Source organism: Mirounga angustirostris, unplaced genomic scaffold, assembly GCF_029215605.1.
Source record: "Mirounga angustirostris isolate CCGP_5_RB_7025 unplaced genomic scaffold, mMirAng1.0.hap1 SCAF_13, whole genome shotgun sequence".
NCBI lineage: Eukaryota > Metazoa > Chordata > Mammalia > Carnivora > Phocidae > Mirounga > Mirounga angustirostris.
This window is the reverse complement of record NW_026991721.1, coordinates 73,064,440-73,092,249: the sequence shown is the minus strand read 5'-3', so window position 1 is coordinate 73,092,249 and position 27,810 is coordinate 73,064,440. Positions and strand designations below refer to the sequence as shown.

General features: G+C 48.6%; 1 protein-coding gene across 1 annotated transcript; it reads right to left on the bottom strand.

Moving 5' to 3' along the window:
* Positions 1-43: 43 nt before the first annotated feature.
* ENDOD1 (endonuclease domain containing 1) lies at positions 44-27,729 on the bottom strand. Its single transcript, XM_045894648.3, has 2 exons — positions 27,357-27,729; positions 44-4,295 (listed from the first exon to the last, which is right to left on the bottom strand). Exons 1-2 carry the CDS (start codon positions 27,654-27,656, stop codon positions 3,093-3,095), a joined length of 1,503 nt encoding a protein of 500 aa, XP_045750604.1. The 5' UTR covers positions 27,657-27,729; the 3' UTR covers positions 44-3,092.
* Between the last annotated feature and the right edge of the window lie 81 nt (positions 27,730-27,810).

Genomic DNA, 27,810 nt, shown 5'->3' with positions numbered 1-27,810 from the left:
ATAATATAGATAGGATGATATAGATGGATAGATAGAACGCTAATGAGTTGTCAACGATTACTTTATTGAGCATTGCAAGGTGCACAGCATTGTACATAGCCTGAAAATGTCAAGTTGACTTCTGTCACACCCTCTGTAAAGGCTTCCCTCATTTCCATGGTTTTGCGGGCTTTCTTCCCGTGCTCCAGGGAGCACGCTGCTAGGATTGTTCTTGCAGCGCTCACCATGCTGTGTTTCAGCTTTCAACTGCACCGTGTGTTCGCCCCACTAGATTTCTGAACTCCTCCAGGACGGGATCCACATATTGCTGATCTCTGCAACCTCGATGTTCAAATACATGTTTGACAGATGAATGACTGAATGAATGACGAGTGCTTCATTCTAGGTCTTTCTCCCAACTCCCTAGTCTGCGTTTAGGTGGAAGTGCTGATGGTGAGTGAGAAGCCAACATTCAAAAGGCACAATGGAAAAGAGGAGTGTCCAAAGGCATGGCTCATCCACAGACTAGAAATTAGCTCCATAATAATGAACAGTTGACCTCCCCAGGGCCTGAGAACATAACAGAGCCACAGAAAAATCTTCAAGCTACAGACAGTGTTCATCAGTCCAAATTGTCACCTCAAAGTGAAAGTAGCTTATGGGGGCGGGGGGGGGGGGGGGGAGCAGTCCAGCCACCTGCTGGAGCCAGTTCCAGTAAATCAGGCTCAACTAACCCTATTGGTCCAGAGCGGATGGGCTCAGCCACCTCACCTTAAGGATCTATCTTGCTTTATTACCCCTTCCCAGATTTCACAAAAGGCCACACAAGAATAAATAAATAAAACACTAAACAACTCGAAGTGAAAAAGAAGGCATTTCCAAGCGGCTCTCAAGAAGCAGTTTGGATGCCCTGTTCCTTGCATGGTGCCAAGGGGTTCAAGCTGCCGTGGATGCCCTCTCTGGGCCTATCAGCACGAAAATACATACTGTGAGGGAACAAAGATTCTGTGGGGGGCAGGAAGCATGACGCTGTGCATGGATGGCTAATGGTTTCATCACTTGGGCTCAATCCATCCAATTGAGGAGTCAGGGCCTAGACTCTGTTTGATGGACGATGGAGAAAACCCAAGGAGGCAGCTGAGTGGTAACGCACACACCACATTATCTGACATCCCAGGTGTGATGGGACATGTGCAAAAGACCTTGGCTCCTGATCTGCCATGAGCCAGCAAAGAAACTAAAGGCAAGACTGGTGCCTCCCTGTGCCTCAGTTTCTTCATCAGTTGGGGGTCTGGCCAGACCATCTCTCTGGTTGCTTCGAAGATTCTCTTCCTTTCATTCAACAGGACTCTTGACCCCTCAGTCCCAAGGCGAACCCTCACCCTTCCGTGAACCTCCACGCTGCTGAGATGAAGGGAAGGCCCACTACAGGGTCTCACTCACAAACAGAAGCATTGCTAAAAGACAGCTTAGGATTCTTGGATAAATCTAGTGCATATCCCCTACCATGGACCAGTCTGGTGTTCATAATCCCCAATATTGCCTCACCAATTGACCTTCTACTTTGGGTGCAATTCAATTATTTTTCTGCAACATGGAACTCACTACACTCACATTTCTTGTCTACCAACCCACTGGAAGTATTATTTCTCTCCATTATTCTCTCCTTGTTGCCTTTCTGGATCCCAGGTGTTTACAACTAACTTTCAGATGAATGGTACTCTACCCCCCCAAGGACAGTATTTTACACGTGGCCCATTTCTACCTCACGGCAACTCTTGAGGACACTCAGAAAAATCCAGATGATTCCATCTCAGCTGTGGAAGGTGGAACAAAGTTTGGAAGATACTGCTTTCTCTTTCAGGGCAAGATTTAAAATAAATTGATCAGAAAAATGGGGGTTAGCTCTCAAATCAAACTTGCATTAATGGGAGAGTTATGCTTTCTAACCTCAAACACACTATAAAAGTAATTTCCTAAGACATGGTGATTCTTAATCAAGTTTATGCCTATATAAACATATATGGATATGGATTTTTTTTCTGAGATGGCTAGAATAGTTTTTTTTCTTTTGTGGCTCTTCTGTATACATTCATACCAAAACAATCATTTAAGGACAGAGGTCAAAGATTTTACTGTAATGGGTACTTGTCTGAAGAATAACAAAGACTGATCTAGAATGTTGGAGGGTACAAATTTTCATATTAGCTAAATGTCAGTCTTTGAGTTCATTCTTGCCAGCCAGGGATTTAATATACATCAAGTTAATCCAAGCTTAGCTAAGGATGTTCTCAGACCTATAACACCTACTCACAGCAGGGCTCTGACTCTTGCAATCTCTTCTTTATACCTGAGAGGACTGTGCTACACTGTTCAAAGGGCAAACAATTTGCCCTTGCATTCAAACTTTGTTATGCCACATTTAAAACAAAATGCTTATCATTACCTAAAAGAAAAATGCAGCAAAATTCATCTTGGGAGGAAAAAAGACAAAAAACAAAAAACCCAAGCAACCTTACAGGTCCTTGGAAGCCATGGAAAGCTCAGGGATATTAGCAAATTCTTTATCCCTAAGAAAGTTATTTCAACAGGGAAGCATGTCTGCACTTCACCAAGGTCAGATGAGTTGGAGAGGAAGAGAAACAAATGAAAACGAATCGACCAACAGCATTTATATAGGTCTTGCCTTACATCTCATAACAGAAACAAGATTCCTTTCCCATTCTCTCTGAAACTCTTTGGATTAAGGTTGTCTTCTTCCTAATTCTTCCCTTCTCTGTAATTCCTAGTTATCACAAATGAACACCAGCGTATCTCAGGCGGTCCATCTAGTAGCAAAGTGAAGAAAGATTCTAATGGTTTGGAAGTTTGCCCATATCCCACAGATGACCTACACATAATCCCACTCTCAACATCCCTCTTTGCTCAAGTCTAAATTATACCATCTTCGTTTGCAAAAACATGCAAATACCCCTACCAAAGGCCAAGATATAATGGTAATTGACAGTGAACACAAACCCATTGTAAAGACAAAATATTCCAGCTTTCTCTATTAAAAAAAAAAAAAAAAATCAAATTCACTGTAACTGGACCCTCCTAGTTTTTTTTGAGTTCTATAACTCCCCCGAATTGTCAAAAGTAACCCTGTAGCCAATCCTCTTGCAGATACTAAAAATAACCTGAAGCAGGCTACCCATAGTGCCAAAAGCAGCATCAAAGAGCAGAGAGATGGTGCCACCAAGGCCCACCGCAATGTCCTTGCACACAATCGGAACCGCGCTTATGGTGTGCATGGGGAAAGTGGCCACGTCCACGAGGACTCGGACCGGAATGCCCAGAACGCGGCAAATGGCCTTCAGCAGACAACAAAGGATCCGGAGAATGGCCCTGATGATTTTGACCATGACTTTGAGTACCTTCCAGGGAATGCTCGCCAACTCTTCCCCAATGGCCAAGAAGTATGAGATGGTGGCTGAACCCAAGCGGTAAAGGCAACTTTCTAGGCCGTTAAACACCTGCTTGGTAACAAACCACAGGACATATATAACGTTCTTCAGGATGCCTACGGCAGCGTAATAAAGTAACTGGAAAAGCCTGATGATGGGGGTGGCGAGGAAGCTCCTCAACTTGCCCAAAAAGCTCCTCCTCTCCTCAGATGGCTCTGGAGGTAGCAGAGCTGACCCCTGGTCCTTGGTGCTAGAGAGGGGACGAGTGCCCTCTTTCGCCTGTACCATTCGCTCTTCATCCTGGACTTGGTTAACCACTTCCAGGATTTTTTTCATTCTCTCCGTGTCCTGTTCGGTTTCGCCACAGTTGTCCCGGAAGAGCTGGGGGTTGAATGGAAGCAGCTTCTCGAGCTCTCTCACCATCACGTCCTCTATGACGTCACCGTCCTGGGCGTGCTGGACAAAGCCCATGGCCCAGCCGCCCCCGGGCGCGGCGCAGCAGGCTGCCAGCCAGACAAACGCAGGGATGGTCACTCTGTCCTTCAGTCTGTGGTCTGAGGGCACAGCGCCTGTGATGATATACAGGTCTGCCCCGCTGCCACACTGCGGGGTCAGGGCCCGCTCCATCAGGCTGTTGAGATTCAGGTACCACCGCTCCCGGAAGGACGGGACCATCGGAGCTGCGTTTGTGAGAGCGAACGTGGCCACTTCGAAATCCTTGCTAAGGGAGAACGGGTACAGCTGTCCTCTTTGGTAATCAGAGTCCAGGTAATCTGTACTCAGGGCTTGCTTGCTTCCCAGGCCACTCACAGAAGTGATGGCATCAGCTTCATCAATCACCTCCTCGAGGGGGCTGGTGGGGTCGTCGATCTGAAAGAAGAGAGCAAGTACTGAGATGCATCCTGTTCACTGGAGAGAGGGTACACTGCAATCACTTGCACTCGAAGCCAAGGCTCTAGAGAAGTCCCTAGGGCATGAACCCTCCCAGCGCCCAGGTGTGGAAGGGCTTGGCTCTCTGGTGCACACACACATCATTCTAATATCCCAGGACCCTGGTGTTTGGAAGCAGGTGCCAAATAGGCTGTTTCCTATTCTACTCCCTGTGTACTCCGCCCCTCCTCTGTGCTAACAAACCCCCCTCAAACACACACACACACAAACTGGGTATTCCATTATGAAGTCACTCTACCATATCATTTATAAGACATTAAATCCCAGGGTCTTATAATAGCCTGCTCACTGACCTCCACTGACAGACATGCCCATTATGATTCCTGCTTCCTGTCTTAAAACCAGTTTTTTAACCTATGACAAAACTTTCTTCTGCTCCCAGGCTGACGGGTATTTTAATGTCATGCATTAAAGAACCATCTGAATAGCTAAATAAAATCAGAATAACAGCTCCCTGTCACCACCACCCTTACTTAACTCTACAGAACAGCCCTGTGGGTCTTGGTAGCCTTCACTTTCTGAAGGAATGTCACTGTGTATGTAACTAAAATACCAAACTCACCTATGGGAAACTGGACTAAAAATAGTAAGTATTTGATTTAGAAAGTCTAATATATTCTTTGAAACATGGTCACGTAAAGGGCAGATGTATTTTTCCATGCTCTCTGCAGACACAGTTTAATGATCTGGTTATTGCCATCATAGTAAATTACTGACAATGCCACACCCTGAAGACAAAAATATGCCTGTGACGTAAGACGTAATTTCAGATTACATTTCTGGGTTACACCTGCCCTTCTGCGAGCACCACTAATCTTACTCTTTGGTTTCCCAGCGGAACCTCTGGACGGAGGGACAGGTACAAAGCCCTCTCTGTGTACTCTCCCTCCCTGCTGACCTGGTCCCCCTGGGCAGCCCATGTCATTTGATACAGTTCCTGTGTTTAATGGAAAATTTTTTTCCTAATCACAACATGCTAAGTAGGTTTTAGAAAAATGAACTCTCGGGGCGCCTGGGTGGCTCAGTTGGTTAAGCGACTGCCTTTGGCTCAGGTCATGATCCTGGAGTCCCGGGATCGAGTCCCGCATCGGGCTCCCTGCTCGGTGGGGAGTCTGCTTCTCCCTCTGACCCTCCCCCTCTCATGTGCTCTCTCTCATTTCTCTCTTTCAAATAAATAAATAAATAAATAAATAAATAAATAAATAAATAAATAAAAAGAAAAATGAACTCTCTCCCTCCACCAGCATCCTGCCCCATAAATAATCTTATAATAAATTCCTTTTCGAATTCAGTACCAAGAAAAAAAAATGGTTTCTCTCAATGAGTTGGTCTCTATATCGGACAGTAAAAGCTATTTAAACCCATGGGGTTTCTTTTTGTTTTGGAATTAAATGAAAGCAGACTTTCAGTTTTCCTGCCAACATGCATGTAAGAAAAAGAGACTGATAGAAAATTGCAAAGGACGGCGCCTGGGTGGCTCAGTGGGTTAAGCGTCTGCCTTTGGCTCAGGTCATGATCCTGGAGTCCCCAGATGGAGCCCCACATCGGGCTCCTTGCTCGGCGGGGAGTCTGCTTCTCCCTCTGCCCCTCACCCCACCCGTGCTCTCTTTCTCTCTCAAATAAATAAAATCTTAAAAAAAAAAAAAAGAAGAAAATTGCAAAGGAGGACTGTAGGGGAAATACTCATCCATTCAACAATATTTATTGAGCAGATATTACGTGTGACCAGTACTGTAGAAGGAAGCATTCGCATTGGTAACAACCACCACCCCCATCAACATTTCTTGAGCACCATATGCCGGGCACTCTTCTGAGAACTTCACATGTATTAAATCAGTAAGTGGCTATGCTAAGTCTTCACTCATTCAAGCTTACCCAAAAACTAGGTACTATGGTATTATCACCTTTTTGATAAATGAAGACACTGAGGCACATCAAGATTAAGCAGCCTCTTCTAGGTCACAGTGAGGGGTGGGTGGCATCACCACACAAACATGGCAAGTCCAGCCCCATGGCTGGTGTCCTTAATCATTGCTTTATGTGCCTCAAAATAGGCCTTCACAAGAAGAAATGAACCGTCTATTTGGGAAAACAAGACACAGATACAAAGTTAAATAGGAAGCCAAGAGAAAGATAACAGTGCCATGCAGGTTACCCCAAATGCTGAATAAGTGATATAAAGAAAAAGAGCACACGAATTTCAAAGGAAGGAAGGGCACCATGAATGCAGTCATGGATGATGTCTCACTTCTTGGAGAAGACAGAAGCTGAGGTGGGATTAGAAGGATGTGCAAGACTTCGATAAATGTAGAGACACAGAAAGGTCAGTAAGGCTTAACAAGACTTCTACACCAAGGCATGGGGGCAGAGACCAGCAGCCTGTGAAAAGGGGATTCTTTCTCTCTCTCTTTTTAAGACTTATTTATTTGAGAGGGGACAGGGCAGGGAGAAAGAGAGAATCTCCAGCAGACTCCCTGCTGAGCACGGAGCCTGAAATGGGGCTCGATCTCACGACCCTGAGATCACAACCTGAGCTGAAGTCAAGAGTCGGATACTCAACCAACTGAGCCATCCAGGCGCCCCCGAAAACAGGATTCGAAGTAAGGAAAAGTGAAAAGCTTAATTGGAAAGGACAGCAGGAAGCAGAGTATAAATGATCTGATATACAGATAACTCATCATGGGATAATTATCACTACCAGTGAGTGCTCACTATGCACCAGGCACCACGGAAAATGCTCTACATAAAGCATCTTTTTAAATCCTAATAGGATCCCCATCACCTCAGATATGGCAAAAATTGTAAAGCAGGTTTGCAAAGGACTACAATTCAGAAAGCACTGCCCTGCTGCATTTACTCTTCACATAACCCTCTGGGCGAGGGATTATCTTCATTTGACGCACAGGAAAGTGAAAACTCACATAAGCAACGGATACAAGGTCACCCAATATGTAATATGGCAGGGCCAAGGTTTATAGCCAGCTTCTCAGACTCCAAAGCCCCAGCCCCGCGCCTCTGGGTGAGGAAGGGAGCACGAGAGCCCCAGGGTGGCCATGCTGGAGGACAGGTGGAGGACTAGAGACACCTGGGCGACACGGAGCCGCAGGAGAATCAGGCACCTGGGGTCACATCAGAAGTCAGGGGAGGAGAAAGCTTTGGCTAGAGAAGATCAACAGCGTGGCACCCGCTGCAGAGAAGAAAGAGAAGGATGGAGACAATGACCAAAGCCTTCGATGATTTGAGAATCCTTAGTGACACTTCAAAAGGCGATTTCCACTGAGGGTTCGGGAAGGAAGGCTGATGGTGAAAGTGACTGGATATGGGCAAGAGTGGACTGCAGACACAGACGGCTTGTTGAAGTCTTTAGGTAAAGGCAGGAGATGAGCAGGCCCTTCGCCGAGAAGCAGGGCTCCCAGGGATCAGCAAAGATGGTCTTCAAGCCCCCACACACGGCCCAGGGCCAGGGGCATTGGGAGGGTGGAGCTGCTGAGTCTCTGTGCATGCAAGGAGTATTTTGGGGCTCGAAGGCATCTCAGGGGCATAGTGCCACTGAGCCCCGGCCCAGTCCCTGAGCGTTTCTGGGCTGCGAAGTCCATGCAAACCTTAGGGACCTGAGGCAGCTGGCACAGATTTGCCACAGCAGAGTTTGTCACTGAGTGGGGAGGAGGAGCTATTTGTCAACAGTGACAATGGTCTGCAGAACTCAAACACGAAGCTTCAGCACTCGGCAGCAGTACTCAGCCCCCTTCTTTCCTCCTTCCTCTCGATCTCTTCTCAACTCCTCTGGGAGTTCACAAGCACCTTCTCTGTAGCAGTTCAGAGGCCTGGCAGGTACAGGGGAGACCCCTAAACCTCCTTCCCGGTATCAAGACTGCACAAGGATTTTGACGAGACAGATGACCCCACAGGGCCAGAAGACCAGAGGGTCCCAGCCAAGACCTCCAAGACCAGTTGGGGGACTGCGCCATGGGGCAAGAAAGTGGCAGCAGAGGGAAAGTATGTGTGTGCCCTGAGAGTGTGCACAGGCACAGAATGTTCCAGAACACACAGCTGCACAGAGGCTTTGCAGAGGGGTGGGATGCCAGGTGAGGAGGAGGGGAAGGTGGGAGACGCTCATAACTAGTCACCAGGATTAGTTTTAAAGAGCACACACAATGGATCCAGCAGAAAGAGATATCGGGGTGGGGGGATGGAGGTGTCTGCATGTGGATATCGGGCTCCTGTGCATTTGCTTCTTATATTTTTACAGACTGCAAGTTCCACAGACACCGGGATCGCCTCATACTTTCGCCTGCCTAAAACACGATGAGGATGCTGCATATGGTAGGTTCTAGGTAGGTGGTGGCTGATTAGTATGCTGGTGATCACGAGCACTGACGGCACAGCAGGGTGGGACAGCAAAGGGAATGCTACTGGGAGCATGTGGAGAGGAGTCAGCCGGGACGAGAGAACCTCTGCTGAGAACACAGGGGAAGAGGAAAGGGTCCGTGGGGAGTTGGGATTGGTGAGTTCTCTGCCATCATTGGGGACATGGAGGCAGAGCCTAGGGAAGGTCTGTAAGCCTCTGGAGGTCACTGTGCCGGGGAATTCAGGAGAGAGGCAAGGAAAGATGCTGGAAAGAAAGGGAGGCTCCGTAGAGGCCAGCCAGGATTAATGGGACAGGCCAGCTCTGCTTAGGCCAGGATTGTCGTTTTTGTACTTATTTTACCCACAGCCACGACCCATACTCCGAGAACAGGTTCAGAAACAGGATGAAAGGGACAGGGGGGCCTTGGCATCAGAGGCCAGGTGGGCAGGGGCCAACGGTGGTAGGTGACAGCTACGGGCACTGCTCATGAAGAGACTGAGTGTGTGCGGGTGAGGAGCAGGACAGGCTCAGAGGACGTGGACCAGGGGTCATCTAGGAGGATCATCAAAACAGTTAAAAAACTTTGCAATGATTCGGGAAGGGTGGAGTTTCCTCCCCCAGGAGAATCTGAAGCTGGGGCTAGACAGGCACTTGCGGGGCTGCTTCAGATACGATCCTATCATCAGGAGAGACCTAGTGGGCTCCTACCTAACTGGGGACAAAGAGGCTATTTCGTTTGGGGAGTTGTTTTATTTTCAACAAGAGCTAAGTCATCGAATGGGCTGACCCGTTGGTGTTCCAATTCTGTTTCTGCCCTGAATTATGACAGACAGACAGACAGACAGACACACACACACACAGACACTGAAAAGATGCTATCATCCCACTACCCACCATGGAACAGTCAGAGGGCCCCTCCTACAGGGAACAGTTGGAACATCAGATGATCTTATCAGACCTGGAGCTGGCTGGCGCAAACAGGCCCTCTCCACAGTCGCACACGGGAGAATAAACTAGACCTGAGGCCTTGGGTGAATCCTGAGAGAATGCACTCACCACGGAAAATACCCAGCTTGAGGAAAGTGCTGCCTTTCAGAAAAGGAGCGGGAGGCTGGTGGGACCACGAGAGCAGATGAAGGGTATTTGAGGAGGAATAACCCATAAGGCCTTGCAGCTCTCGGGAAAAGGAAGAAACAGAATTCCGACCCACCCACTGAAGAGAGAAAAAAAAAAAAAACCTCCCTGTTTGGCATCCAAAATATTCTTTATCCTCTTGGGAATAGAAACAGCTTTAGAAGACTTAGCAGGATTTTTTTTTTTTATTTTAATTTTTTCTTTTCTTTTCTTTCTTTTTTTTTGAAGGAGAAATGCAGGGCTTTCCACTTCCTGACCAGCCCTTCAGCACTCAGGCGGGCTTCCTGGTCCTCTTGGCCTTCCTCCCCGTGAATCACCCTTCCTCTGGGCCCCCAGGGCCACTCACACACCTTCCTGTGGCGGGGCGCAGCAGGCATTTCTACCTCCGGCCGCTGTGCGCCCTGTAGGTGCCCAGCATGGGTCCCCCGACCCCAGAGGTGTGAAGGCAACCCGGTGAAGGGTTCTCCCCTAAGTCAGAGGATGACAGAGCAGAAGAAAGAATACAAGGCTGTTCCAATTCCATCTCAGACTTTCCTTTGCCTTGGAAATTAAAAAAAAAAAAAAAAAAAGTCAATAAAAGGGAGGGATTAAAAAATGCACCAACCCTGAACAGCAATACCTGCTGGGAGGGGAGGCCTGAGGGGAGGCCAGCCGGTAGCCTCAGTGGCCTCGGGGACAAACTCCCCACGGGACTCCTCTGGTTGCTCCTTCTCGTACAAAGCGCCAAGTTTCAAACTCCTTCTGGGAGCCTACAGAAGTGTGCCGACTCCTTTAAGACCTTTCCAGAAGTGCAGTACCTTCTCAGGTTACATCATCCCTGCTCTTCTTGGTTTCCTTCCCCGTTACTCACTGAAGCCTATTTTCCACTCTCTACTCTGCTTTCTTTTCCAGAGCAATTATTCTTAGCATGTGACTGTGTGGTACAGAATTCCGAAAAGTCTGTTAAGCTGAGACATTTCCATTTCTAATTTTTTCCACCTTCTGGGTTCAGACCAGATTAGCGGTGCTCAGGTCCGGCTGCAGGTCATAATCACCGGCTGCAGGTCAGAAAGACCCTGAAGACTGTGAGACCATTTGGCTTCTAGAAGTTTCCCAGCTCTGGTTTCTTGGAGGCCTGTGTGTACCTCGGTTCCTATGTCTGTGAATCTACCAGTGATCTGTTACAACAGCCCTGCCCTTCACCTGAATGCACCTGAATGCCCTGACTGCACCCGACGTGCAGGTCAGAATATGTCTAAGCCTCACCCCGGACCAATGAAATAGGAATTCTGGGGTCGGGAGAGGGCTAGGAATCAGGATGTTTTTAAAGTTCTCCTGATGACTCTAAATTGAGAACCCACTAGGCTAGATCTTATCAGATTCTCTTTTATCCTATCAGTCTCTGGTGGAATTAACTCCTGCCCAGATGGCCACTACCAGAAATTAGTGATGTCCCATTAAATTAGTTTTCAAAATTCAGTTTATATTAGAAGCACCTTGGTCCTTGTTAAAAATGCAGATTCTTGTGCATCACCCCAGAGCTATATTCCGTAGGTGTGGAGTGGGGCTCAGAAGTGCATTTTTACCACCATCCCAGGTGAGGCTGATGCGGGGTGGGGGGCTCCATGAACCCCACACCTAAAAACAAATGTTTAAATCACCTTTGGGTAGTGCCCCCGCCGGGCTTAAGTGATTCACATGATACTTGTGATTTGTGAGAGCATTATCCACAAACTGCAAGAGCTCCGATGATAACACCAAGGGAGAGAACAAAGGATTATAGGGCCATTTAAGTCTGCCTCCTATCGGACCAGTTAGTGTTCTGATCATAAACATGTGTAAACGTGGATTTCCTGCCTTATTCATATATGGAATGAGAAGTCCATTTTTGCTATGTATACTCTTTTGAGCGTATCTCACTAGTCTAACATCTTTGATAGAATCCTATATTTCCTGGGTAAATGACAAACAGGCATATTTGTAAGTCCCCCCCCCCAACACACAAAACTCCTCCAATCTCTTCATTCAAATCTTCCCTTACATTCAACCAAAATAGGCCAATCTGTCCCCAACCATGTGAGTTACATGGATGTCATGTGAATGCTTCCCTGGTTCCCTCTGCACCTGTGACCTCAGGGGTGGGGGTGGCGGCGCCTCCACCATTCCTCCCCACTCCTTGCCTTCCACCTGGGTGCTCGGGCCCAGCCCCAGCCTCACAGCCTCCCATGCTGGGTGGTCCCCTTTGGCCTCCCAGATCCATTCTCCACTCTTCTCCGCCCCGCTCTGTGCCCCAGGAGGGTGACTTCTAGGGACCACATCATCTGAGCTCTCGTGCCCTCTGGCTCAGCCAGGGGGCAGGTGGGGGAGACAGCGACCGGAGTATTTATTCTTTTGCTCTCCCTCCAGCCGGCTGCAGTGTTTCCAGCTCTGGCTGAGTTTTTCTGCCATCATGGCTCCCACCAGGCTCCCACCTGATCCCACAGCTTGGGATGGTGACAGCTTCCTGTAAAAATGGCTGGGCCCTAGCAGCTTTACCATATCTCGTTGACTCTCTTAATTCTCTGTAAATAATTTCTTCATTCAATTCTGTTGGTTAAGCTACTTTGAGAGTTCCATCCAGTTTCCTGCCAGGACCCTGGTTGATAGAACCTTCAGTGAGTGCTTTCCCGAGATCGGAACTCACCCAGTCTTGGGAGATTAATTGCACCTTGGGGCCTTCGTGGCCTGAGTTACACACAGAGATGGTACAGAACCAGTTCTGCTGACTAGTGGAGGTCCCTTGAGAAGTCAAATATGGCTGCGCAGGCTGGACTTTCCCAGACCACCCCCAGCCATACCAGCCCTGGTCGGTCAGTATGCTATAGTTAACTTCCATTTTTAAATTAACTATTTCAGATACTATCTCTGGAAGAGCAGCACTTCTTACCACATGATCCCCTCCTACCCACCTCCTTGCCAGTCACATCTGGCCAGCAAGCAGTCAGATGGCTCTCTCCCGGGTTTTCAATCCAAGAAACTCAGAGACTGCCAACAATCAGTGTGAAGGCTGCCATGTGCAGTTTAGGGCTGGGAGCCAGGCTGACCCATGGGAAAGCAGGAAAACCCTTAAAAGATCAGGAGGGTAGGATAAAGACCCTGAAGACTGTGAGACCATTTGGCTTCTAGAAGTTTCCCAGCTCTGGTTCCTTGGAGGCCTGTGTGTACCTCGGTTCCTATGTCTGTGAATCTACCAGTGATCTGTTACAACAGCCCTGCCCTTCACCTGAATAAGCTTGGGTAAGCGTGTGATTCATGCGCCAACTAGCCTGAAGCAAGTGCCCTGTGGGAGTTGGGGCAGGAACCTTATAGGCATGGAACCTTCCAGACACCTGGATTAAATTTCAGGAGCAAATGAAGAGATAAGGCTGTCTTGGTTCCAGAAGTCTGGGAACAGACCGGAGGGGCACCCCATGGAGCAGAGAGAAGGAATTTCTACTGAGTTCCCCAACAAAGAATGTATCAATGGGCAAAGTAACATGGAGGACAGTGTACAAGCCACCGAACTCTGTGAAGAAGCTGAGGCCAGTCATAAGAAAAGTAGCAATGGAGGGGCACCTGGGTGGCTCAGTCGGTTAAGCGACTGCCTTCGGCTCAGGTCATGGTCCCAGGGTCCTGGGATCGAGCCCCGCATCGGGCTCCCTGCTCCGTGGGAAGCCTGCTTCTCCCTCTCCCACTCCCCCTGCTTGTGTTCCCTCTCTCGCTGTGTCTTTCTCTGTCAAATAAATAAATAAAATCTTAAAAAAAAAAAAAAAGAAAAGTAGCAATGGAGCAGGAGTATGGGTTTTTGTTTGTAACCAGCTCAACAGTTTTATTACAGAAATCCAGGATTACACAGCACTTTAGAGTTGGCATTGGGACCCTTCTTTTTGCCAAAGGTGAGCACAACACTGACGAAGCACTGGTTTTGCATCTGCTTGGCCTCACCTGTCTTCTCCCATTTGGCCACCTGGAGAGTCTGACCTCTCACTTCCTCAGCACAGGCCAGGAAACGATTTGAGCAATAATACTCAAGGCAAACATAGGAGCCTGGGGACCCTTAGCCTGGTTGTCTCCAAGGCGGGCATGGTCGGGGAAGCCAAGGGCACTTGTTCGTCCCACATGCTTAATATACACGTACTGAGTGCTCATGTTACAATGCAGAGGACCTTCTGCATACAGTGTGACACCATCTTCCTTACTCCCCTGTGGAATAGGGACAATTTCTTAGCCCATGTCACAGAGAGGGAACTGAGCTCCACGAAATTCAGTAACATTTCCAAGGTCACACAGCTGGTAAATGACAGAGTTAGGACTCAACCCAATTTTGTCCCTCTGTAAGACCCACCTTCTCAACCACTCTGTGTGCTCGCTCAGTCCTTGCCCCTTTGGGCCTAACAGTCTAGTAGGAGAGAATTCAGTCACGGTCACGATCTGCCTCCCTGCCTTAAGTAACAAGACACCTGCGGGAAGGGACTGGGTCTTGTTCCAGGGCCAGGTCTGAGACTCCTATTTCTTGGCTTGGTGCTGAGAACTCAATAAACGGTTTTGATGTGGATGAGAATGGCAACACCGATCACAGTGTCCATCAACAACTGGATGTCAACTCCTCCACCCCTCCTTCTTTGCAATGCTGAAACTCTAGACCCACTGACCAGGAATAATAAGTAAATGAGCAGATAATGAACAAGATGGACTTGTTTCAACCACTGCAAACCCCTATAATCCCACACCTACCTCTTAAACCCCAATTCACCGACAGAGAACAAATTTATGATACACCCTGGCCTCTGGTTGATTGTGATCACATTTATTACGTACGTAAATGGGAGGAAATACTCAGGGGCTGGCCTGTGGCAAGAACGGAGGCACAGAATGGGACCCAGTACTGACAGCAGCAAAAACAAAAAAACAAAACAAAAAAAAACAGTACCGCACCTGGTCCGTGAGCAATATAACCACTGTCAACCCAATTACGGAGTTGCCCTCATCGGAAAACTGGGAAAGGCTCAAAGCCTGTCTCCACACAAACTGAGAGCTATAAGAAATAGCCTTCCTCTGAAGCCAACTGACAAATTTACCCTTCATTTTGAAGATCATTAGAGAAGGGGACCTGACAGCCCCTAAACCCTTTCCCACAGCATAGTAACTCTTGCTATTGGGAAATGGCTTATTTGCTTCCAACCTAAACCCTCCTCGAACTATTAAATCTTACCCTGTGTCTTCAGCACAAAAAAGACAGCATGTACTTCTCAATGTTGTGTAATAAATATGATTTGAGGCTAGTAAATTCTGCCCTCAGGCAAAATCATTTCCATTTGTTCAAACTTTTCTCCTGGGCTTTATGAATGTCATTTTTTTTTAAGATTTTACTTATTTATTTGACAGAGAGAGACAGAGAGAGGGAGAGAGCACAATCAGAGGGAGCGGCAAGCAGAGGGAGAGGGAGAAGCAGGCTCCCCGCTGAGCAGGAGTTCAATGCGGGGCTTGATCCCAAGACCCTGGGACCATGACCCAAGCCGAAGGCAGACGCTTAACCGACTGAGCCACCCAGGCACCCTGAATGTCGCTAATCTTCAAGTTCTTCTAAATGTGAGACTATATGGCAGCAGGGCTTAGGAACAGAACCAGATTAGAAATGAGGAGACTGGTCAGCTCTGCCACTGACTGGCTTCCTCACATTGGGCAGGCCAGTGAGTCCCCCATAAGAGGACAAGGATCACCACTGCCCAGGAACACAGGAAGGGGCAAGAAGGTAAGATTATTTCAGGCCACCCATGAGTTATCTAGACACTGACTTGAATAAATATGATGAAGTAGACTTTGCATGTGAGGGCCCCAAGCATTCTGTCTTTTCTTTTCTTTTTTTTTTTTTTTTTAAAGATTTTATTTATTGATTTGAGAGAGAGAGAGCAAGAGCAGAGCAAGGGGCACAGGGAGAAGCATACTCCCCGCTGTGCAGAGAGCCAGACATGGGGCTCCAGGATCATGACCTGAGCCGAAGGCAGACGCTTAACCGACTGAGCCACCCAGGTGCCCAGGCCTTCCATTTCTAAATTAAATAAATTATTTCTATTCATGTGCAAATCCACTCATCAAGAGCCCCTTCACTTTCCCACTCCATGGGTATGGTTAGCTGTGGCTTGGGGATCCAAAAGAGTGTTGAACCTTGTTGACTAGAATCAAGGGTCTGAGAGCCTATATGTGTCTCTATGTGAACAGAAATTTCTGGAATGTTGGGGCGCCTGGGTGGCTCAGTCATTAAGCGTCTGCCTTCGGCTCAGGTCATGATCCCAGGGTCCTGGGATCAAGTCCCATATCGGGCTCCCTGCTAGGCAGGAAGCCCACTTCTCCCATTCCCCCTGCTTGTGTTCCTGCTCTCACTGTCTCTCTCTGTCAAATAAATAAATAAAATCTTAAAAAAAAAGAAATTTCTGGAATGTTAGCACATACACATACACAAACTGTAAAGGTTAGCTGTCTGTGAGAAATGAGATCCTTTTCTTTATAGACTTCTAAAATGCTCAAAAAATATTTTTACCATAAGCATATATTACTTTTCTAATTCTAAAAACCCTTAGTATTATAAATAATGGCCATTACTATATATTAAAAGGGTTAGTTGAAAATTGTCTGTAGGTCTAGATCTAGGACTGCTGGGCTGCAACAGGACTAGGATTGCCCACGTTTCAAATTTCACTGTTGCTGTTCAGTCCATATTTGCTAAGTGCTCCACACTGAGCAACATTTCTTCATCACTTATGAACTGCTGGCCTGAAGCAAGACCAGGGGCTGGCAAGCTACAGCCTGTGAAACTAAATCTGACCGACCACCACTTTTCATAAATAAAGTTCCCTTGGAACACAGCCACGTTCACGTTCATTCATTTATGTATTATTCTCTGGGGCTGTTTTTGTGTGAAAACAGCCCAGTTGAATAGTTGTGTCAGAGACTTTATGGCCAACAAAGCCTAAAATACTTCCTATTTGGCCATATACAGAAAAAGTGTGCTGGTCCTTGTGTTAGAGACTGAGGCTCAGACAGTGAGCAACGAGAGCCCTGCACCTTCCCTCGTGGAACTTCAAGTCTCACTGGGTGGCACTCAGTTACACAAATACATGTGTAACTGTGACACACTAGCAAAGAAAGGTGAGGTCTGGTGCTACTAGAGAGTATTCTGGGCAGTTGCCCTATTCTGAAATATCGTGAAAGACAAAATGCAAAACAAAACAGCAGATACATAGGTCCTTTGATGGGAATTAGGAAAACAGCGGCACCACCCTCATAGAAATGAGCCGAAGTGGCTGGAGGTAAAGGACTCGCAATGTGTGTGGCCCCAGGATAAGGCTGGGTGGGGAGTGGGAGATACACATGCAGGACTCTGGACATCACGATAAGGACTCATCTTTATAGGAAGAGAAATGGGGAGCCCTGGAGGCTTTCCAGGGAGGCTGTTGGAGGCACGACAGGATTGATGATCTGAGAGGATTTCTCTGGCTCCCAAAGGGAGTAAGTTTAGAGATGTGGGTAGGAGGAATTAACCAGGGAGGAAGCTGTTTGTAGAGGCCTAGAGGAAGATGAAGGGAGCTTGGACCTCTGCATGCAGATGGCCGGGATCACAGGGGGGAGGTCTGTCCAATGAAGGAAGTGCAAGAGCAAGTTCATCAACCATCCCGAACAGTGCCCTTGGCCATGAAGGAGGCATCTGTCATCATGGGTGGTTCGTAAGCTCGCCTTTCCCTTCCCCAGGCTTCCGTGCATCCTGAGACTATGGTGGATGACCAGTCTTTCAGAAACATCAACGGTGGCCATTTCCTTACCTGGCCCTGTTCAGTCATGTGTCCTGGTCAATTCACTCAAAACACTGATGTGATATGGGTCAACTTCTTCCCTCAGTTATAAATATTAAAATGATGATAAGGGGACTTCCTGAAACCAATGCTACCATCTCCCAGACACAGCGGGAAGGCTCATTTACCAAGCTGGGTGAATGCCAGGTTACCTAGGACATAAGGGCAAAGGTAAGAATGTGCACTGGGGAGAGGATGTCAGTTTACTAACAGCCATAAAGGAAAAGGGAATTTCTGTCCTTTCAAGGACGTGGGGTGTGCTGAGTTGGAGAGAAGGTCCTCTCCTGGTCCCAAAGCAGGGTGTATGACATTACCGGGGTATGAAGTTTCAGAATGTGCTGGGTTCAGCTGCCTTTCCTACTCTGGGGAACCAGGCTGGGGGCATTGGAGGGACTCGAGCTCTCTAGGCTGAAGGATGGATGAGTGGGTCCTCCCTCTCTGTTCCAGAGGTGGGGCTCTGGAGGGTGTGCTTTGCTTGCACCGCCCCCCCCCCCCCCGCCCCGGGGCAGCTGGCACCTGGTCAGGAGCTGGGCTCGCCTCAGGCTCATGCATGGCACCCAGCCCACTTCCAGCAGCAACAGCTCCACACCCCCACAGATGCAAGAGCCCTCCCTTATGCTGGCCACACTCACTGAGATGCAAGGGACAATACTTGTTGCCAGACAGAGTTTTTAGATGATCCCCCCCACCCCACCAACCCTATGGAGAATGTCTGTCTGCATAATGGCCATGGGCAGTGCTCACGATGGATGGACAGATCAGAACAGAGCACAACTGCAAAAGGGAGCCAACAGCACCCTCCACCCAGCACAGCGCTTACGGCTCCGGTAACCTGCCGTGGTTTCAGCATGAGTGTGCACCTGGAGGCCGTGAGCATCACGGTCATCGGCACACGGCCGTGGGGCTGGGAACATGCTCTGGTCTATGAAGTCCTGATAAAGGAATCTGTGAGCTTTGCAAAGAGGAGCTTCACTCAGAAGAGGGAAATAGAAACTCCCCCGTATGTTAACGGGTTTGCTAAGAGAGGCAACTCCATGGGCTCTCTGATGTCAGAGAGCCCCAGTCCCACGCTTCCTAGCTGTGTGAGCATGGAAGAGTAACCCACCCTCTCTGTGCCTCAGGAGCCTCCTCTGTCCAAGGAGGATAATGACAGCCCCATTTCCTATGGCTGCCCTGAGGATTACATGAGCTCACACGTGAATCAGGCCTGGAAGAGCACCCAGGGTGGTAAGTAAGCATGAGTGAGCACCATCCTTCAGCCCTACCTGAAGCTCTGCAGAACACCGAGAGGCATCTCGTACTTAGCACGTCTAACACTCCTTCTCCGGGATCCTCGTCTTATTCACGGCAACCCCATTCTTCCAGTTGTTCTGGCCAAAGTCCCTGGGGTTGTCTGCCACTCCTCCCGTTCTCTCATTCTTGGCTCTCCCTTCAAATTATACCCAGAACTAGACCGCCACCCCCAGTGGTCCAAGCCTCCACCGCCTCTTGCCAGATATTGAAAGCTCCCATCTGGCCTCTCTGCTTCTGCCTTTGAACCCACATGGTCTGTTCTCAATGCAGCGGCCAAAGTGATCCTATTAAAATGTAAGTCAGAACACATCAAACCCCACCCCCCAAAGTCGGCAGAGTGGCGTCCCGTCCCACATGGAGTAAAAGCCAAATCCCTTACAAACAGCCCAGAAGCCCTACATGGTCTGTTATCTCCCACCCCACCTCTCTGACCTCATCTCCTGCCTCTCTCCTCATTAATCCTTCTTGTGCCACATTGGCCTCTTCCTCAAACATGAGGAACACTCCTGCCTCAAGGCCTTTGCACTTACTGTTCTCTCTGCCTGGAACATCCTTCCCCCAGATACCTGCATGACTGGCTTTGTCCCTTCCTTCAGGTTTGTACACAAAGTCACCTCCACAGTGATACCTTCCCTGAAAACCCTTTGAAAACTTCACCTTTTCCCTGATAGCTCATATCCTCCTGCCTTGCTTTACTTTTCTTCTTAGCACTTTCACTATTTAACATGTTATGTTTTTTATTTATTTATTTTATCGCCTGTGTTCTCTGTTAGATAGTAAGCTCCACGAGAGAAGGTATTTTTGTCTGTTTGATTCACTGCTCCATTCCCAGGGCCTAGAACAGTGCCTGATACACAGCAGATGCTCCAGTAAATATTTGTTGACTTGGGGAATTCATTGATAGAGGACCCAGGGCCTTATTAAAGCATTAGGCGTTCCTGCCAACTGAAACTCAATCAAAACTCAAAACCAATCATCCCTAAAATTAAGGTACAAGTCGACTGGAACATGTAATTTAACTTTTATCTTCAAACACTATTTCAGCCACCTGTTTACTCTGCAAAATGAAATGTACCCATATTTTTCATCTTGATTCAAAGTATAGGATGTCCTCAGCCTGACCTCTTTGGATGGAGCCACACTCTGTCCAGCACTGGGTCAATAGAGGCATGACTGGAATACTAATGGTGCTTCTATTTTTGGTTCACGCCATGAGTCAGTTTCTTTTCTATTTCTCCTTCCTTTCAGTGGCTAACTAGATATATCAAGAGGCAACAAATTATGGCTGCCACAGATACCACGTTCCATGGGGCCGATAGGTTACGTGGCCACTCTGGAGACATGATATACAACTTGAAGGGGGACCATACTCTTGAATGAACGGTAATTCTAGGAGAAAGACCAGATCACAGGAAGCGAAAGCTACTGGCGAATGGGAGGATTTATTTTCTCATATTCTTACTTGTTAAAAGTTTCACTGACAGTTTAAAAGGAAGAGAAATCTGAAACCCAAAGAATAAAATCTTTATTCAGGGAAAGCTCCATTGAATCACCATGAGCTCATAACTGAGCTAAGAATAATCTGAAGCCGAGATTTTCAGAATGGCCCATTCCAAAGCAAAGCCACAAATCATCCAAAGAACTAGATGAATTCAGTAAAATGAAAATAAACTAACAACCCTAGTCAGTCAATTTGGAATCTGGAGAGAAAATACGAACACCGTCACTGGAAGACCTCACACTCGAGTGGAAAGGAGAGTAAGAGCTTGGGAATCGGGCAGCCGTAACTTCCAATCCAGGCTCTGCATCTAGCAGCTGTGTGACCATGGGTAAGTGGCTTCACCACTCTGAAGCTCAGTTTCTTAAACTATAAAACATGGATCACAATATCTAGTTATATGAATGGGTTAATTTGTGAAGACCCTTGTCCATAGTGAGGGAATCAGTAAATGACATCTCCTTCCCTGGACTGTCCAAATTTCAGTCTGAACTGAAAGAATGGTGTACAGCGATGTCACCCCTGAACTGTTTCAGGACAAAAGGGCCCTAAAATGTTCTGCCAATGTAGGGCAAGTCCCTTAACTTGCTCCTGAGAACGACCACAAATCAAACAGAAACACTGAATTCAAAGAGGAAGAAAAACCTAGAAGAGGAGAAAAATGCAAGGAAAGAGAGCCTACGTGACTTCTGTTTTTGCTATGTGCACCCCAGTGAGGAAGAAATTGTGAGTGATTGACTTTGGAATCATCCCTTTGAGTCAGCCGCTTCCCAGACTTACCCAGACTCAGCGCCATCGATTGCAGTGCCATTGCCATTGCTCACTATTTGTTTTGTGACAACACACCTCTTGGTGACTCAGCACAAGGAGGGTGGAGGTATCTCTGGCACCAATTTTATTTTTGTTCTTTCAATCACCCAAATCCATCCATTCATCCATCTATCCATTCAGTCTCTCACCAAAGCTCTTTCTAAGCACCTGTTGTATGATATGAAATATATGCGGCCCAGTTTGAGAAGATACACAGATGCTTTACATTTTAAGAGAGCTGTAGGACTGTAAGAGTCACCTGTCTAATCCAACATTCCATTTGTGTGTATTTGTGTATGTCTTACACCTATATATTATGTGACTCTTGATCTCGGGGTCATGGGTTCAGGCCCCACAATGGGCACAGAGCTTACTTAAAAAAATTAAAAAAAAAAATTTTAAAGGTAATAAAAAAGGGGGGCTGACTCAGTCAGCAGAGGACGCAACTCTTGATCTCAGGGTTGTGAGTTCAAGGCCTATGGTGGGTGTACAACTTACATATATTTGTTTAATGTAAAAACACCAGGGCACCTGGGTGGCTCAGTCAGTTAAGCATCCAACTCTTGATTTCAGCTCAGGTTGTAATCTCGGGGTCATGAGATCGAGTCCCAAGTCAGGCTCTACACTGCGTGAAGCCTGCTTGGGATTTTCTCTCTCCCTCTGCCCCCATCCCCCGCACTCTCTCTCTCTAAAAAAAAAAAAAGTACTAATACCTATTAGAGTAAGACCTTAGTAAAGTAGACACATTAATATTTCCTAAGACCTTACCAGATTCCAGGTACCATGCTACAGGTTTATGTGTGTTACTTTGGTCATTTGTCACAACCACTACATGAAATTAAATACTGTTGTTGCCTCTAATGAACAGATGAGAAAAACAGGACTGGAAGAATTTAAGGTCACCATAGCCTATAAGCAGCAGAGCAGGAGGTCTGAATTCAAGTCTCCTAACTAGAAAGTATGTATCAGAATTGTCCTGTTTGCTGCACAGGGATTTAGGTGTATGATGTCTTCGATGTATCTGTTCTCTGACACAATGACAAAGGGACTGATGTTAGAATAAAGGCCTGTCTAACAGTTTCAGGGTGTGTGTAGGCGAGAAGCCACTGATAGAAATTAAAGATCCAGAACTTAATCAAGGTTCTAACTTGTGATCACTGTTCACAGGCATTGACTAGGATTTGAAATATGGCCTCATGGGCGCTTCAGGACAATGCTTTTGTAGTTAACCAGAATCTACCCTTCATTCCAGAGCCACTGGCACCTAAGCAACATTTATGTGGCCAAATTTGTGCTCCCACTTGCCCTACTAACTATTGGAACGAGAAATGAAGTAGAAATTAAGATCCCCATATAAAAGATGAGAATTAAAAACCTATGGCCATTAATGCAGTGGATTCCCTATGAAGTCAAAGAATCTCCATGATATATTCAAAGAGCACTGGACTAAGAGCAAATAGTCATGAGTTCAAACCCAAGCTGTGTGACCCTGGGCACATCACTTAACCCCTCTGAGCCCATTTCCTCATCTCTACAGTGAAGACAATGACATCTACCTCAGAGTATTTTTGTAAGATTAAAGAAGTGTAAGCTGAATACGAAGCCAGATCCGTTCAGCATTCATCTTTATAAAATGGTAGAGTCTTCTATGATGGCCTCCAGCATGAACTGACAATGCACTTTGGTAACGCATCACTTAGACTTCACTCAAAAATTCTTCCATTAAATGGAAAGGAATTGAGAGACTAAAAGGTTTGAGGCTCCCTGTACTAAACCAGAACCCAGTTCTCAGGTCTCTGAAGTCTTGACTAGAAATCTTCTAAAGCATCTCCACCATGCTAATGGGGGAACATTTTCTCACCTTTTTTTCCTTTTCCCCATTCTCTATTTATTTATTTACTTATTTATTAAGATTTTATTTATTTATCTATTTGACAGAGAGAGAGAGAGCATGAGCAGGGGGAAGGGCAAGGGGAGCGGGAGAAGCAGGCTCCCCACTGAGCAAGGAGCCTGATGTAGGACTTGATCCCAGGACCCCGGGATCATAACCTAAGCCAAAGGCAGACATTTAACCAACTGAGCCACCCAGGCACCCCCCATTCTACCTACTACAGCCCGCTGTTCTCTGCTTCCTCCAGAGTTCTCCTTCTGTCCCTCAGAAGATTCCATTTAAATTCTTCCAGTGTGGGTGGACATGGGATCCTGTGTCTGACACCAAAGAGCTATTGTCCAGAGAAGAGATCCAAATCATTTGGGGTCATTCCAAAGGCCAGAGCTGGGACTAATGGGGTGGACTTAGAAGAAAGTTCCAGCTCTGCATATGGAACATGATTGTATGAGCGGCTGCTGGCCAGCTATGGGGCAAGCCTCTGAAGCAGTATATGTCCCAGCAGGAAAGCTCAAGCAGAGCATCGCACCCGCTGCTGCCTGACCTAGCTCAACAGCAAACTATTTTGTTCAACCCTTGTTGAGAGACTCTCTGTGTCCCCGGAACTAGTGACATAAGCATGATGAGTGAGGTGCAGCGTTCACCTCTCAGGGTCACACTGAGGAGACCGACACACAAGCAGGTAATTATAAAACAATGTGGGCAGGGACGCCTGGGGGGCTCAGTCGGTTGAGCATCTGCCTTCGGCTCTGGTGATGATCCCGGGGTCCTGGGATCGAGCCCCACATTGGGCTCCCTGCTCAGTGGGGAGCCTGCTTCTCCCTCTGCCTGCCACTCCCCCTGTTCATATTCTCTCTCCCTCTCTCTGACAAATAAATAAATCTAAAAAAAACAAACAATGAGGGGAGTACAAAAAAGAAAGAAATTATCAGAGTACTGAGCCATGGAGCTAAATCAGGTGCGCAGTTCTTTCTAGAAGAGATGGTACCTCGGCAGGCTTAAAGGATGGGGGAGGGGAAGAAGTGAGGGGCAAGATGGGGCAGTACAGAAAGGGGATTCGGAGCAAAAGGATTGAGCATGAGGACAGAAGCAGAAGTGACAAACAGTACAGTTTCTGAGAGGCATGCCCGGCAGCGGGATAATGCTAGAACATAAAATGTGAGGGCGTGGAGGAGTGAGAACCAAGGCTGGAGCTGGAGACAGGAGCCAGGACGTGGAGAGCCTTGTTAAACTGCATCCTGCAGGATAAACTTGGTCCGGTAGGTGTTGGGCAGCCAACACCTAGAGGTTTTAAGCTCAAGAGTGACTAAGTTTCTGTGATCTTCAATTTTGGTGTTTTTTCCCAAGGGAAACTGCAGGACAGCTGTGAAAGCTGCTGAACTGGGCTGAGGGAGCCCCCAGGGCCAGCACAGCCCTGCCTGACTCATCGCTCAAAGCAAGTACTGAGCTCCTTTGGCCTCCCGCCTCTTCCTTCCCTGTCTGCTGGGCCTCTTGGTAAAGCTGACTTCAAAAAAAGGTGATGTGGGCACAAGGCAGCTCAGCATTACAAAGTGCTCTGAAGAAGTCCACAGTTAGCCCTGAGTGGGGACCTTGGCTGGGAGGCAGGCCTTGGGATGCAGGCTGCAGGGGAGAGGGGGGGGTCAGGTTTGCTGCAGTGTGTTCCAGAGCCCGCCTGCATCTCATCTTGCAGCTTTTCCTCCCTCTCTCCTTCCACCCCTCCTTCCTGATATCCTCTGGCTCCTGACTGAGGCTGGGGTAGGAAGGAGGCGGACATGAGCCCATCGTGCGGGGAAAAGCATCAGCCACTGCCACCATTCTGACCTCCCCAGCTGGGAACTCAATGGCCTCCTGTCCTTTTCTAAACCACTGTTCATCTCCCCTCTCAAGCTGCCATTTGGAACAATGTCCCCCCTCCCTCCCCATCCTCTTTTACCTCCCCAGTGCCATTCCTCATTTCCTGCCCCCAGGGGCCCAGGGTCTCCTGTGCCTCTGTAACTTGGTTCTACCCCCAAAACTTGCTCCTTTGTGACTCCTTCTGTAACTGCATCAATGGCTCTGCCTCACGAAGCCTTCCTTGATTATTCCTTCATACCTGCCCTCTCCCTTCCGTTATCCCCCTCTGTTTGCAACGCTTGAGCAGACTGTCACCTACATACTTCTACTAGTTCAGGAGCTCCAACCACTCCCCATGCACTAATCCCTGAATGTGCATTTCTCACTTTTGGTGTTCCCTCCAAAACATCAGGAGGCTTGGAATGTCCTCCTCCTCTTTGTCTCTCTTCTGAACTCTCTGCTTCCGCCTCCAGGCACAACACAAATGTCACCCTGACCCCAAGGCTTTCCCCTCTCACCTCCAAGAGAGATTAAATCTAATAGGACTTTGTTTACCTTTATGAAAGTATAGGCTTTGCTTATGTCCTAATAATAGGTAGGACTTATGTGCCAGGCATCTCTCAGAGAACTTTATATAGTAACTCATTTAATCCTCAAGGCCACCCTGTTATTAGCTCCAGGATAGCCTGCCCAAGTTTACAGCTCGTCAATAAAAACATTCTCGAACCCACATTGCTTGGCTCTAATCAGTTGTTTTGCTCATCTCCACCCAGCAGGCTTCTTCACCTGCACACCAGGAAGCCTTGGAGTCCAAGAGCTACCCTCTCTTCTCCTGGTTCCCTATGTGCCTGGCACCCAGCAGGTGATTACTAAATGTGCTCTGAATTCAATGGAAATTTAGCACGCATTCCTGTGTCTTCCTCACTTGTATGTTCTATCTCCTTGAGCCGTCCAGAAGATCCTCAAGGAGAAAGGCCTAGGTCATCTGTTTCTTGACAGGCCCACAATTGTGATGTATAATGAATTGCGGGATACGCAGAGAGCTTGAGGGGTGCAGCTGGGGACAAACTAATTGTAGATTAATATATGTCTTACATGTGTACAGTTTACAAAGGCTTTTTCACACATGCCTGATCTCCTAGGTCCTGACATCAAGGAGACAGCTATGGATTGGACACGGACAGGAAGAGAAGACTGAGGTGTAAGATGACGTGAGTCCCGGCCAAGCTCTCAGAGCTAGAAATACCTGGATGACATACAGGGATTACAACCCAGGGCTCGGAAAGAAGCACCTGAAAGCCACAGTCTGTTCACCCATATGGTTTTAGCCAGCTTTGGCCATCAGGAGTGGGTGGGCTCAGTGAGTAGCTCTGCCCCCTGCCAAGGTGGTCTTGACGGCTGGGACAGGTACAGGGTGGGAGGAGGCGGGTGAGAGGCGGAGAACACACCCAAGGGGAGCCTGGCTGGGTCTGCAGAGAGGAGGCCAGCTATGCAGAGGTGGGGCAGGATGCGTTAAGGCAGGTTCAGCAGGGCCCCTGGGGACCTTCCGCAGTGTTTGGTCACCCTCGCCAGCCAGTACAGAACACTCACGACATGGTTTCCAAGTGGTCTGATAATACAGATATGAAGAGTCGGGTAAAACTAGTTTGCCCTTCCCACTAGCTGGAGATGGTCAGTTTCCCTATTTCTAACCATCCCATGGCATTTCTAAAACTATGTACCTTGATTGTCCTAACTCAACAGAACTTCAGGTCGAATTTACTCCATGTCCTGTGCACAAGGGGTTTTCAGGTTCAGGTGGCCTCTGCAGAAGAGCAGCTTTTCCATAAGTAGAAAGGGCAGTGAACCTCTAAGCCAAAACACCTGCCCCAACTTACCAGCTGGGCAGACTTCCACAAGTCTCTTCACTCCCTGGGCCTTGATCGCCCCTTCTGCAAAATGGGCACGAAAACGCCCACCACCTACCCGGGGGGGGCCCAAAGAACTATGGCAACGACCTGCGCCAAGGCCTGTGGGCTCCCAGCCTAGGCTTTCCGCTGATCTGAACTGTCCATCTCACGCTCCTCACCGGTCAGGAAATGAATGAGACACCGCAGACGTCTACCCCGAAATGTAGGGGAGAACCACCTCCCACTGGGGACCGCGGGGCCCCCGCGGCTTAAGCGGAGGCTCGCGGATCGCCAAGCCCCGGCTGCGGCTTAGACAGGGGTGCGGCGGCGTGGCTCGGAAACCCGGGGTTCCCGACCTGGCCCCGAAGGCGCGGGGGCTGCCTTTCCCCGCCCCCGGGGGCCAGCCCCGCGCCCGGGCTCGGGCTCGGGCTCAGCTCGCTCACCTGCGGCTCCACCAGCCAGCGGGGCTGGGCGCCGGCGGCCGCGGGGCGCGCGGCGCGGAACGCCGAGTACACGGGGATGCGGTCCCGGCGGCTGTACAGGGTGGCGAAACGCTCGGCGCCCTCGAAGCGCTGACAGACCTTCACGTGGGCCTCGGCCGCCAGCCCCGCCGGCGGGGTCCCGGCGTAGAAGAACCGGTCGCATTCGCCGAAGCCGGCTTCCTCCTCGCCCACGAGCCGGCCTTCCAGCAGCCCGGCCAGGGCGAGGAGGCTGCCCAGCGCGAGGCAGCGCGCGGGCCGCATGGCGGCCTCTGCGGGCGCGGCGGGCCGAGCGGCGGCTGGGGCGGGGTGGGGGGATGGGGGTGGGCGCGGGCTCTGCGGGCCGGGCGGGAGGGGAAGTCGGGACCTGGGCGCGGCGCGGCGGGAGGAGCGCGCGGAGGCGTGGGCGCGCGGCGGG